The sequence below is a fragment of the Gopherus evgoodei genome, chromosome 22 (genome assembly GCF_007399415.2).
Source record: "Gopherus evgoodei ecotype Sinaloan lineage chromosome 22, rGopEvg1_v1.p, whole genome shotgun sequence".
Classification (NCBI taxonomy): Eukaryota; Metazoa; Chordata; order Testudines; family Testudinidae; genus Gopherus; species Gopherus evgoodei.
Genome location: NC_044343.1, coordinates 7,400,012 through 7,414,121, shown reverse-complemented (window position 1 = coordinate 7,414,121; position 14,110 = coordinate 7,400,012). Strand labels below are relative to the sequence as shown.

The window sequence follows — 14,110 nt, the reverse complement described above, 5'->3', positions numbered from 1 at the left end:
ATCTCCCATACTCCAGGGCTTCCTTCAGCCAACCCCCCTCCAGCTGCCTCCACTGGCAGTGCCCATCATGAGCTTTCTGCCCACGCACGTGACATCTCGCGGGCAAGAGGGAATGACATCATGGCTGGCAAGCGATGCGACAACCCTTTTGTTTCATGACATCACTGCCCCTGCCTCTGATTTCCTGTCACACGAGCCTGGAAACCACCTTCCTTTGAAAACACGAAGGGTCCTTTTCCCCACAGGCATTCAGATTTGCTGCACAACTCATTCAAGAAATGTTTTTACCCCAATCCTGAAAACAGGGCAGACTTGGCAAGTCCCCAGTCCAAACTCTCCCTAACATATAGAAGCATAACAGCTGCTCGGTGGTAAAAATACTGACATTCAACACCACCTTCCATCCAAGGATCTCACAGTGCTTGACAAATATCAGCCTCTCACTCCCCCCCCACCCCACCCCGGGAGGTAGAGAATATTTTATCCCCATTTTACAATGGGGAAATAGAGGCACCGAGGGTGACGAGACTTGGCCAAGGTCACAGAGGGAAACTTGAAGCAAAGGCAAGAGCAGAAAGCAGGACATCTGCTGGCAATCCTTTGCCTTAACCGTAAGGTCATCCTTTCCTCCTTATCCTTCAGCCCTGCCCATCCTCCTTTCTTTGCACGTCAGTGCACCATTTTCAGGATAGAAGGTAAAAAGAAATATGTATCACTGGTTACAGTTAACCTTTATTTGAATTATTTCCAAAGGGGTTAAGGGAAAGAAGTGTTACATTGTTAGGCTATTAGATTCTAGTTAGACTCAACTTCTAGTTAAAAGGTTAGACAGTTTGCTGGAGAAATGTTAGCCTCTAGTTAGGGTTAGGAACTAGCTATGGTTAATAAAGCAGGTTGATTAGCTGTCAGGACAAAGATCAGAGAGCGCGGGTGAGAAAGAAAGAGGTGGGAGGAGTGTTTACTGGGACTATCTCCACATAGGAGCAGGCGGGCAGGTTTTAAAGAGAGCGAGAGACAGAGAAAGCAGCAGAGGGTTATAGAGAGATTCAGTGGAAATAAAAACAGCCTCTAATACACCCTTGTGTCTCAAAATCAGAGTGAAAAAATCTACCATCTGTGATGCAAATGTGGAACAAGACTAAAGGATGGGGGTGGCAGAGACAAGAACAACCCCGCATCACCCCCCTGCTAGGGATTGGCTGTTACAGTGAATCTGATTGCCCTGGACACAGCAGCGTTCAGTGGAGGCACGCTCTGTGAGGAAATGCACTGGAAATCATGGCCACGTATGGACAGAAGGCAGGACCCATCACCTTCCTGAATTATCACAGTTTATGGCTTGTCGTTAACCATTCACTCCCGCTGGAGCCTCTGGGAACAGGTGACAGCAGCTCCAGTGCTTGCGGGGAGCAGGCCACTCCCAAAGTGAGGCTGTTCTTGGCTTCCCAATTTTAGCCAGGTGCATGGGAAACCGATCTGGGAATGGCAAAAGGAGATTTCTGGTGAGACCCACGCCTTGAAGGCAGAAGATGAAAGCTGGACCAAAATGGAAGTGACTGGGGGGGGAAGAGGAAGCAATCGTCTGAATGGTTTCTGGGACACAGATGGTAGATTTTCACTGTTGGAGTTTCACATCTAACTAGCTTCATATTCAATTTAGTGGCAGCTGGATAGCATTGGAGGGGGACTGCAAAAAACAAATCTATTTTCCGGTGGGCCAATGCATCCCCCTGAGATTGCTTGGGGACAGCATCTCTGGTCCACAGCTCATTAACACACAGGGCTGCCAATTTTGGTTGGACGTATTCCTGGAGGTTTCATCACATGACGTAATCTTTCATTAAAGATTCACCTTTAATTCCTAGAGACTCCAGGACAACCCTGGAGGGTTGTCAATCCTATTTACACAGCAGTCTGAGAGTCCCTTGATGAGCGTACGAGTGCAGGGCTGGTTCTGCTGGGCAGGGCAGGGCAGGGCAGGCGGTTGCACAGAGCACCAGCACAGCAGGGGCAGCTAAACGTATAAGCTCAAATTTTCAGAAGTGGCCTCTGATTTTGGATGAAGCCCACCTCGAGCCTGTTTTTCAAAGGCGATAGGCCCATGCAGGTTCCACCGATTACAACTGGGGTTGTGGGTGCTCAGCGCTTCTGAAAAATCAGGCTCAAGATAGATAAAGGTGCCCCCCAATTTAGCCCAAATCAGTAAGGTGGGGAATTTCCCAGTTCATCTAGGACAGTGTAAAATCTGGAGAGTCCCCTAGGTGCTCGAGGCCATGCAAGCAGCGGGTGAGCCTCTGGAATAGTGGGGCAGCCAGGGCTCAAGTTGGCATGGGCAACTGATTCCCACGGTGTCTTCCCCAGCCTCTCAGGGCAACTCTTGAAGCCTGCATCAGCCCAGGAGGTCAGGATGCTCGCTGGAGTTCAGCAACACAAGACAAAAGATGCTGCGCTCCAAGCCGGGTTCCATTCTCAAGTTACCATCCAAGCCTCATCCCCCTGTCATGGGCACATGGGGCCTGTTCTGACACCCCCTCCATCTTTTCTAAACAACCAGCTATGGGGCGAAACTGAGCCCTGAAAATGGGAGACGCGGCGGACCATCGCCATGGCGACCACAGGAAATGTACCACCACGGCTTACCAGGCCACGTGTGAGCGTGTGCCTTGCTATCTCCTGGGGGTGGTGAGCAGTTTTCTAAACCCTCAACAAACAAGTTAGCATGAAGGACCAGCTGCAATTTTTATGCCTGATCCTGTCTGAGAACAAGCTGGGACTTGGCACAGGGAGGAAAATGTGACGTGAGTGTTGTTGGCAGATTCCCATCAGTGTTCTGGTACCTCAGGGAACAGGAACAATCTAGAAGGGACATTTCTGTCTAATCACTCCCCCCATAACCTTCAATAGATGGCTTCCATTTTAAAATTCAGTGCCTGACATCCCCCGTAAGTTCTCACTTAGACAATGCCAATAACCCCATTAGATGTGAAACTCCAAGACCTCCTGCAGGTGTGAACACAATTACCACAGTTCCAGGGTAAAAGCTACGGTCTAATTGGGGAATTCCAGGACAACTGTTGCTAAGTTACAAAAAAAATCTATCCAATGTTAGGAAGTTTGTGTTTAGTTATATTTCCTCATATAGATATATTTTAATTATGATGGTGATGGTTATTTTTGTAGCCTGCAATACCCCTGCGGAAGTTCATTAAGAGGGCAGAATATCCCTACTGAAGGAGTTAGTACAAGAAATGCACAGCATGCCTCTCAAAAAAGCTGTTAAGAAGGAATTAGTTGAAAGGACAAGGGTTACAAATCTGGACATTAGCAGGTTTGTTTCTGTTTTCTTTTTTTAAATTGAACAAAACTTACCAAAGGTCTCTGAATGTTAAAAATAATGAAAAACAGAAAGGAAAAGAAAAATAAAAGTTTGTTATAGACAGTTATTTCAAAAGCAGAAGACGACACACAAGATACAAAAGGGTTCAGTGCTCATAAGGTTTAAGAAGTTGGCTGCAGAGTATCTCTTGTTTTCCCCTCTATGTAACACAGGCAGGCACTAGACATTGGCTTGACCCAATTCCATTGTGTAGTCCTGAAGTGTAAATTTCTCTCTCAACAACATACAGAAGGAACATTTTTTGTTCATGTAACAATTAGACAATCCTTGGGCTGAGATTTTCAAAAAAGCCTCAGGGAGCTGGGTACCCAAATTTGGATGTCTTCTTCATGCTCCTTTGAAAAATCCCAGCTTTTAATTCCTTCAGGAACCCTCAGGGTTAGTTGGCCCAATGTCTGTCAGAGTTAAATTATTTCCAGTAACCTGGAAAGTGTTAGGGAGGAACAGATCCTAGATGGAAAAAGGGTGTCTATGGATAATGTCCCTAAATTCAGATTTCCTGATCCTTAGTAACACTGAAGCCCCGCTGCCCTGCTCCAGCAGTATAACAGGACCTCAAAATGAGTGTAAATGGAATATATGCCCACTGTAAAGCCACTCTGCACGGCTAGAGAAATGTAAAGGCTTTAGCATAAAAGAGAATCAGGTACAGACAGAACTGCCAATTTTGGGCAGCTCCATGTGTGATATTTTATGCAAAACAAGTAATGAGCTAATTTTCATGGTTGCAACTAGTTGCATACAGCCATAAACTCAGTCTAACTCAACAGGGTGCATTCTCTCCTACTGTATCTGTTCCTATACAGAGCAGCAGCATGGGAAGGTTCCCATACACACTGCCCTGCCAGCACATCTCAGTCCCAATCTGGGGAGAGCTCTTCTACAGGTAACAGGCACTTGAGTCTCCATGGCCCATGAGATTCTTGGCCTTTCTGGTGAGAGCCTGCCAAGCGGTGGCAACAGTGGTGGTTAGCCTGTGATGTGGGATCTGTAATGGAACCCATTAAAGTCATCTTGTACAGGGGCCACCACATATCCATTAGCGGGCAATGACTTTTAATCCCTATTGAGCTGAGCAGGCTTCCTATTGATGCCTTCAAGCAAAAGGCTCTGCAGCACCGTAGCAATATCCTGAGGCATCCCGCATCCCAATATGATCGAGTGCTACACCCTCAAGAGCGAGATTTGCTTTCTGGAAAGATAAATGTATCCAACTGAGTTTGGATGTTTGTGGAGCTCACATAGGCAAGGTTTCTCTACCCTGCTCCACACTCAGGCAACATCTCCCACACATTAGATTCCTCACAAACACACACACTAGGGTGGCCAGATGTCCTGATTTTATAGGGACAGTCATGATATTTAGGGCTTTTTTTTTTTTTTGAATATGGGCTCCTACTACCCCCCCCCCCATCCCGATTTTTCACACTTGCTATCTGGTCACCCTAACACATGCAGTCAGCCACATCCAGCTCTTAAAGTCACAGCCCCTGTTAACCAAAATACAAGCACGCTATGTACAACCCTAAGGGGAAAGAAATTTACTAATGTAACATCTAAATTCACATCCCCATACAATGTCCTGCAATGTAAAATAATTTAGACAATTATTCCACCATCCTTATGCTAACATTGATTGCACTCCACATGGGTCACCAGCCAGCTTTGACCCCCATAACCATCAGATCTACAACACAACCCTCCTTTACTTCAGCTACCGGAGGAGGAAGGCATACCTTTCTCTGCAAGGAGCAGCCAGCCAAGTGGGAGACAACTATTTATGTACGAGCATTTAGAATGCTGGAGAACAGGAGTCCAGGACTCCTGTTTCCGGGAGTAAAGTATGGTCTAGTGGTTAGAGTTAGAGACAGCACAGCCAAGGATAAAGAAGCCTTAGTTTGGTTTATCTCCTGGGTTTAAACTTGGGATCTCTAGAATGAAAAGCATAAGCTCCACTATTTGAGCTTTCTACATTAGCACCGGGCAGTAGCAGGTTCAAACTTCTCTGTTGTCTAGCCACTAGATAGGAACAAAGTTCCACCCTGTGTTAGAGTGGGTTACACAAGAGCATATTTTGGCCTATTTCTTCTGAAAGGTAGTGTGGCAAAGTGAATGAGATTTGGGTCTGTCATAATAGAGCCCTGGATTCTTGACTGCAGTGATCTTATCCTACCTCTCAGTTATCCTATCTGTAAAATTGAGGAATGATAGCTGCCTCCTATAAGGTAGATATACAGCCTTGCTTAATAAGGGCTTGTGAAGTGCACAGAAATATTAAGAACAGTCAGTGAAAGAGCTCTGATTAGAATTCATGGACTCCCGTCTTATAGTTCAATGCACCTTCCCCTAGGCTACAAGGCACTGAGTAAATGAATGACATTCTATCAATTGTGCAGGAATGCATGGGCCCTGCAAGATGCATGATGCCTGCCAGGTCTGCCTGGCGTCCTTATTTCCACCTTTATAAGAGGAATATATTATGCTGCATTTCTATAGGACTTGTCATCGGAGAACAGACAAGCTCTTCGGAAACAATAATTAAAAAAGCCCGGCAACATCATACCCCATTTGGCAAATGGGTGAATGGAGAGACAGAAATCAGTGGTCTTGTTTCCCCAGAGGTGCTGAGCATATGAAGCTTCCAGTGACTTCAGCTTCCCTGAAAATCAGGCCACAAAGGCAATCAAAGCAGGAATAGAACCTCAGAGTCCTGGTGGTCAATCTCCTGCTCTAACCAATAGAACACACTTCCCCCTGAAATGGCAAAATAAGTGACAGGTCTGTAAAAAGGACAATAGGTCCCTTTCAGTGTTTTGTGAGTTTACTGCTTCAAGATGACTGACTTTCTAAACAGCTATAAACGATGTCAGTTCCACCCAGGTCCCTAAAAAGCAGATTTATCCAGAGAAACAAACATCCTGTACAAAAGCTAAATGATTTATTGGGATGATAGTCTAAAAATGAATTTAGTAGGTGGCTCTAAATGAAATACCAAATCGAGCCCAGCTAGGAAATATTAAGGGATATTGTCACGATCATAATTGTATTAAAAATAATCTGAAAACGTGTTAGTAATACCGCCTGTTATGGACACAAAGCATTTTAACATTCTAATTTATCTTTCAGTATTTACACTGGTTAACTTTATTTGCATTTCACCCAGCATGTATGTAATGAAACTAAGGGAGATCAGTTTCATTTGTGTTTGAAGGCTCTTAAATCAAGAATCCATCCTGATTCAGCAAGTGCTCAAGTACGTGCATAAGAACTGTGCTGAATGGGGGCCACGGTGAAATTAATGTGTGGGTCTTATGGACCAGCCCAATAAAGTTGTATCTGAGTTTCCAGTGATGCAACAGAATGTACAAGTAAAACAATCCTTGTCACTGAAATAATAAACAAAGATGGACTGTGTTTTCAAAAGTGCCTTGTGATTTTGGGTGCTTTAGTTTATGAGTGTCCAGCTTATGTCATCTTAATGGGGCCTGATTTTCAGAGGTCAGAAGATCTGGCCTCTCTAAGATATCTCAAGTTGGGCACCCAAAACCCGATGATTCTAAAATACACAGGCACTTTTGAAAATTTCAGCCTAAATATATAACTGCCCCCAAAATGCTTCCATTCATCTCAGGGAAAATTTTTAGAAATGCCTCAGTGACTTGGAAGCCTAAAGTCTCCTGGAGGGGATTTAAGATCCTAAATTGCTTCGGTATTCTTTTCAAATTATATGCATTAAATTTTACAAATCTCCACCCCCTTTTTTAAAAAAATCTGAAATATAGGCCTTACATTTAGGAGACAGTGTTCTCTTGTGCCGAACCTTTGCTGTTATAAAGTTCTAGAAATCAAAGCAATTAGGAAATTAATTTTTCTGGACAATAGGAATGCAAAATATCTGATGGGGAGGAAACAGTATATAATTAGAATGCGGAGGTACACAAGGAAATTAACCTTTAACCAGTCAAGGCTGGCCCTCCAGTACCAAAATTCTTTGAACTCACCCTATGCCAAACAGGACAAAAGAGCAATGAGTTTGTCATGTTCTCCGACATTCAGATCTTGCATTACAAGAATCAGACCTGAAGATTTCAGAGCCAGGGGCGGCCTGGATAGCAATAACTGGCTGTTACCCCTTGACTGACTTGCAAAATGGCTGAGCCTCAGAAGATGCTCCCACAAAGCAACCCCAGTTCCCACGCTAAAGCCTCTTCCTCCTTCCCTCCCCTGTTCCTGTGCCAGGAAAAGCTCTTAAAAATGCTCCATCTCGTAGCTGAACAAGGGTTATGCTCCTCAGGGCAACTAAAGTGAGGCTTAGTCTAGCTAAGCCCAATCAGATAGCTGTGTACTCTCCAGACTGGCTTAAAGAGGCAAGTCTGAATTGTGGTCAAAAATCTAAACCAGGGGTCGGCAACCCGCGATTTGGCACATGAGCCGATTTTGAGCAGCATGCAGCAGCCTGCCGCGGTCCCGGTCCCCAGCCCCATTCAGCACCCCCGCCCACCACTCTCCCCTGCGGGGGCAGGAGGCAGAAGCTTGGTCCTGTGGCAGCCAAGCTTCCCTCTCCCCCGCTTCTTCCCCCAGCCTGGTGCTTTCCTGCCCCGCCCGCTCTCCTTCCCTGCACAGATCAGCTGATGGCCCTAGCGAGGGAGAGGGGGGGAAGAGCAACAGCGTGCTGGCAGTTCCCTGGAGGGGACAGAGGCCATGTCTACATCTAAAATTTTGCAGCGCTGGTTGTTACAGCTGTATTAGTACAGCTGTATAGGGCCAGCGCTGCAGAGTGGCCACACTTACAGCAACCAGCGCTGCAAGTGGTGTTAGATGTGGCCACACTGCAGTGCTGTTGGGCGGCTTCAAGGGGGGTTCGGGGAACGCGAGAGCAAACCGGGAAAGGAGACCAGCTTCGCCGCGGTTTGCTCTCGCGTTCCCCGAACCACCCTGCAAACTGCAGGGAAGGAGACCTGCTTGCTCGGGGGTTCGGGGAACGCGAGAGCAAACCGGGAAAGGAGACCAGCTTCGCCGCGGTTTGCTCTCGCGTTCCCCGAACCACCCTGCAAACCGCAGGGAAGGAGACCTGCTTGCTCGGGGGTTCGGGGAACGAGAGAGCAAGCTGGGGAAGGAGACCAGCTTCGCCGCGGTTTGCTCTCGCGTTCCCCGAACCACCCTGCAAACCGTAGGGAAGGAGACCTGCTTGTTCGGGGAACGCGAGAGCAAACCGGGGAAGGAGACCAGCTTCGCCGCGGTTTGCTCTCGCGTTCCCGGAACCACCCAGCAAACCTCAGGGAAGGAGACCTGCTTGCTCGGGGTTCGGGGAACGCGAGAGCAAGCTGGGGAAGGAGACCAGTTTGATTTACCAGAGGCTTCCTCAGGTATGCTGGGATACCTGCTTATTCCACGGAGGTCAAGAAAAGCGCTGGTAAGTGTCTATACTTGATTACCAGCGCTGGATCACCAGCGCTGGATCCTCTACACCCGAGACAAAATGGGAGTACGGCCAGCGCTGCAAACAGGGAGTTGCAGCGCTGGTGGTGCCCTGCAGATGTGTACACCTCCTAAGTTGCAGCGCTGTAACCCCCTCACCAGCGCTGCAACTTTCTGATGTAGACAAGCCCAGAGAGAGATAGGGGCAGAGCCTTGAGGAAAGGGGTGGAACAGGGCATATCCCTTCCAGCCTTCCAGCCCCCTACGAGCCGAGTGCCCCAGCCCTCTGCCCTGACCCCCCACGCCCCCAGCGCTGACCCCCACACACACTCAGCATTCTGCCCTGCAGCCCCCATGCCCCTCAGCCCTCTGCTCTGACCCTTGAACCCCCCCCAAACCCAGCCCTCTGCCCTGCACTCCCCAGCCCTCTGCCCTGAACCCCTCCCACCCCAACACACGCGCAGCCTTCTGCCCTGCACCCCCACAGCCCCATCCCTCTGCCCTGACCCCCTCACACACTCAGCCTTCTGCCATGCACCCCCCCACACCCAGCCCTCTGCCCTGACCCCTGAAACCCCCCCACCCAGGTCTGGGGTCCCAGCCGCAGTCCCTGCTCAGCCTGCTGCTGGCCTAGGTGAACAGAACCCCAGGCCAGCAGCGAGCTGAACAGGCTGGCGGCGTAAGATTAGCATTTTAATTTAATTTTAAATGACACTTCTTAAACATTTTGAAAACCTTGTTTACTTTACATACAATAGTTTAGTTATATAATATAGACATATAGAAAGAGACCTTCTAAAAATGTTAAAATGTATTACCGGCACGCAAAACCTTAAATTAGAGTGAATAAATGAAGACTTGGAACACCACTTCTGAAAGATTGCCGACCCCTGATCTAAATGGTTGCTTTTGTTTTAGTTTCCATTGAGAGGTGAAGCTCCCAAAGGTGACTTTGTGCGAGAGAGAAAGGATGGATATTTTTAAACAGGACAATTTGACAGTGCTTTATCTGTAGCTTTCAGAAATAAAACCACATACACAGACACGCATGTTATTTTACTGACACGCACATGCATACACACAAACTGCTCCTGAAACGTGAACAATGAAAGATGCCACACTAACATTCACAAAACCAGCAAAGGACAGACAGACGAACAGATGGGGGAAGACAGAACTGACAACAGCCACAGAGCTGGGGTATATCTGTTCATGGAGTACCACTTCATTGCCGCCCACTACCTAAGGTTGACTTGAGAATGCTCAGAACTGCTCTCTGGCGATGGCTTCGGGAAGGCGATAGACCCAAAAGGATTAGATACCAAAGGGATCCTATGAGAGGCCTGGTTCTGCCACGGACTGCGGAAGCCGCCGTCCACACCATGGATGGGACCGTCCCAGCTGTGACAATACACAGCTGTGACAATACACAGCTGTGACAATACACAGCTGTCGTGGCTGTGGTCCTGATCCCGATGTGGATAGGGCTGAAAGCTCCATGATTGGTGCTGTCACCCTCCTTCCTTCATTTATACAGCTCATCGTCTGAGCATGACCCACCTCTCCCCACCCGTTACCCAAGTCTCCCTCCACTCCTATAGGTCCCCCTGGTTAGGCAGAGCACCATTCCACGAGTGTTGCCAAATTACCAGATTCCCTGGAAAGGGAACCAGGTTCTCAGTGGAGTTTGGTTTCCTGTCAATCAACTTGGGGGGATGGATGCAGAAGATCATGAAGAAAATGAAGGAAACCACCACCAACCCAACCACCTTGGGGGAGCTCAGAGCCATTTTACCAGGTCTTCTGTAGAACTTATTATGTTTTAATCTACAGGCGAACGGGGTTGGCTCTCACCAGTCACCATTTCGCCCAGAAAGCTCTGCTCGAGCACTCTCTTTCGGATCAGTTCCAGGGTTCACTCCCTACTGGGCTCGCAAGGAGACCTTACCTGATCTCAGCTGCTTTATCCTCCCATTGCTGGCGCTGGGGTCAACGGGAAGGAAATCTTTGAACCATGTGATCTCCGGGTCTGGGTTCCCGCTGGCTGCACACAGCATGGTGGCCGTCCGTGTGCGCTCAACCACCTTCAGCTGGGGTCCCATGTCAATGTTTGGGAAGCCAGAAGGCAGCTGGTCTTCTGTGGGAGGAGAGCAAAGGAGAAGCGGCTTAGTTTAGTGCCCTTTCAAGATCGAGGTGGTAGCGGGGAGGCTTAATTCAACAGAGTACAATAAAGAGAGACTGTCGGCAAGAAACCCAATCCATTTCAAAGAGCGAGTTCAAAATATTTTCCAATATGGCCCCATCCCAATTGTTGTGGCTTTACAATTATTTGTATTACAGCCAAGCGGCTCCAAACAGCAACCGAGGCCTTGTTGTGCAGGGACTGCACAAATGGAAAGACTATTTCTGAGTCAAAGACATCACAATCTGAACAGGTCACATTTTCCTGTGGTTTTGGGGTTTGTTTTTTTTTAAAGTTCTTCTTTCCCTCACTGCCCAGAGATCCTTGGAAATCGGCGAACTGCACAAGAGTGAAAGCGACTATGTGTGAAGTCATGTCAAATGGACAGTGGAAACTAGCCGAGAAAGGAGGGGAAAAATCTTTCAGCTGTAGTTCTCAGGGGACACTTGGTAACAACAGGAAGCAAAACTCTTTCAGACAGAGCCTTTTTAAGGTTATTAATTTCAACTGTTGAGATTCTAGGACAAGAGAGACACACACCAACAGCTACAAAACAGCTCATGGTTACCCTCTTGTCCTCTAGGCCAGGGTTTCTCAATGACCGGTCCATGGACCGGTGCCAGACCACGGCAGCCTCCTTGCCTGTCCCTGAGATTTCCCTGACATAGTTTAGGAATGCAGCAAGCCAGTCCCTAGTCTAGAGTACTCCTCTAGAGCTTGTCTTTCTCAGGGAAAAAGGCGTAGTCTTAATTCGAGTTAGCTACTCATAAAAACAAACATGGGACAGGCTGTCCCATAGTCTTTACTATGCTAACTCATGCTAAAGCCTAGAGTGACTTGGAAAATGGATTTTCCATCCTGCAAAAAACGTGGAAATTTGGGGGCGGGGGGGGGGGAATCAAAAATCTCAAATTGGAACCAAAAAAAATCAAAATTTTGAAATTTTCCATAAAATGAAATTCTGGAAAAAATAATTTCATTTAGGTCAATCAAAACATTCTGTTTCAATTTTAACCATTTTTAACATATATAAGTAAATTTCAAAACAAAATGTCATTTCAAAACAAATGTATTGAAACTTTCCGTTCGGAAAATGTCAAAAGCGGGCCTCAGACATTTTAAAAAATGTTTTTTGAAGATCTTTTTCCCCAACAAAATTTTGTTGAAAGAGAGAAAATTTGGCCAAAAAGAATAATAATTTTGTTTTAGCTGAAACATCAAATGTTTTGGCTAAATGTTATCACCCAGCTCTAATTAAAAACTACAGACTGCCTTACATTCCCTAGGATTTTGCTTTGCGTTAGGTACCACGTGTTGACTAACACGCATTAAGGACACATCGTTTTTCCTAGTGATGACACATCCCTCGTGCCTGGCAGCCTGCAAAGAGGATATAAGCAACATGGGGACAGCTTACAGAGAGTCTCCTTTAATGCCAGTGTCGATGCATTAGGAGCCCAAGGATCCTTGGGTTCAAGTCCAGGGAGGTGGGCGAGATACAGCACAAAAATTGAAGGACGGGATTTTTCCAGTGCCCTCAGTGTTGGTCTAAATCTGCTCACGCTGAAGACAATGGGTGTTTTCATTGGCAGTGGCAGCAGAGATAGGTCGATGTGGAATGCTTTTCAAAAACCCAGCCTACAATGCCCAGGGTTGTGAAACATCGCAGACAATTTCCAAAGCAATGGTGAGGTTGCATCCTTCTCGCACCCAGCTGTGTTCCCAGGTCACAGGCCAAGCTGTGTACCACACATACGGCTGAACCCAAGGGACAATGGGAGAAAAGAGAGGAACTGGAAGCCTAGGCTTGCTGCTTCTTCCCCAACCCCCCTCTCTTTTAAATGAGAGGCAGCCACAACTCCCAGGTCCTAATGCTGGCTCTGTTAACTGTGTTTTAGGTGAGTTACTGCATTTTGCTGTTCCTCAGTTCCCGCATCTGTAAAACTGGGGACATCGCTGGGGTACGGAGTCAAGGTTTGTACAGTGCTTGGAAGCAACGGAGCACTACGCAAGCCCTAAGAAAGGCAGTTCTTAACAATGCTCGGATACTGCAGCAACTGTCTGAATTTTCAAAGGCAGCCTCCCTGCTCTGAGCATGCCAGGGAGTGAAAGGGGCCTGCGGTGTCCATTCACAGCTACTGACCTGTCAAGAGGGCGAAGCACTAACCAGAAGTCAGATAAATGTACAAGCGAAGGGCTTGTTTACACACAAAAACTGTACCACTTCTTAGCAGTGTAGCTAAAGCAGTACAGATCCCCTAATGTGCGCGCTGATCTATCAGTATAAAGCTGCTTTATCATTCCCATACAGGAAGGGGAATAAGTTATGTTGGTGTACTAGGCACCTTTATACCAATACAACTGCATCCACACTAGGAGCTGTACTGATTATAACTATTTCAGAAAAAAAAAAATCACATTCCTAACGGATACCATTATGGCAGACAAGCATTGCGTGCAGACAAGGCCTAAGGGACGGCACTGCAATTACAGCTTGCCACGGTTTAATACACGAGCCCACATTTATTGCATCAAATTCATCCACGGGGCAGAATAAAGAAGAACTTCTCTCACCGTTTAAATGTATAGCGGAGTCTGGTTAGAGGTCTGTGAGATTGGCTGCCGGGTTCTGTCCCTGGCTCTGCTGTAGATTGGTTTTGTGACCTTGGATAAGTCCCTTTTCTGTGCCCCATTTCTGGCCCTCCCCCAATCTGGTAAAATGGGGGTATTAATAATCCTCCTCTGGTCCCTCTGAAGATTGTTTTGTGATTTTGTGTGCGTGGCGTGTTTTAGGATACTTAGGTGACGGGGCTTTTTGAGTGGCTCAGTATTATTTTGTTTCCACTCCACAAGCAGGCAGGGACTGTCTCTCGCTACATCTTTGTGCGGCACCTAACACAAGGGGTCCCCCAAGCAGGGGGAGGGATTTTGGGTGCTACCCAAATAAAAGATTAATAATAATAAAAGCAGCTGGGACATGCCATGGATTACCGGCCCTAATCCTGCACGCTGTTGGGAGCCCTCCACTTCCAGCTGAGAGACACTTGACAACATGCAGGACTGAAGCCCCAAACAGCGTCTCAAAAGAAAGTCAAGGGAAGGTCTTAATTTGC

General features: G+C 47.2%; 1 protein-coding gene across 17 annotated transcripts in view; it reads right to left on the bottom strand.

The window, feature by feature from the left end:
- PTPRS (protein tyrosine phosphatase receptor type S) overlaps window positions 1-14,110 on the bottom strand; it is a 247,104-nt gene that overhangs the window by 79,511 nt on the left and 153,483 nt on the right. For all 17 annotated transcript variants that reach the window (XM_030540232.1, XM_030540234.1, XM_030540233.1 and 14 more), the window contains exon 5: window positions 10,764-10,952. In XM_030540232.1, coding sequence (XP_030396092.1) covers window positions 10,764-10,952 — 189 coding nt within the window. The remainder of the gene's footprint in view (window positions 1-10,763; window positions 10,953-14,110) is intronic.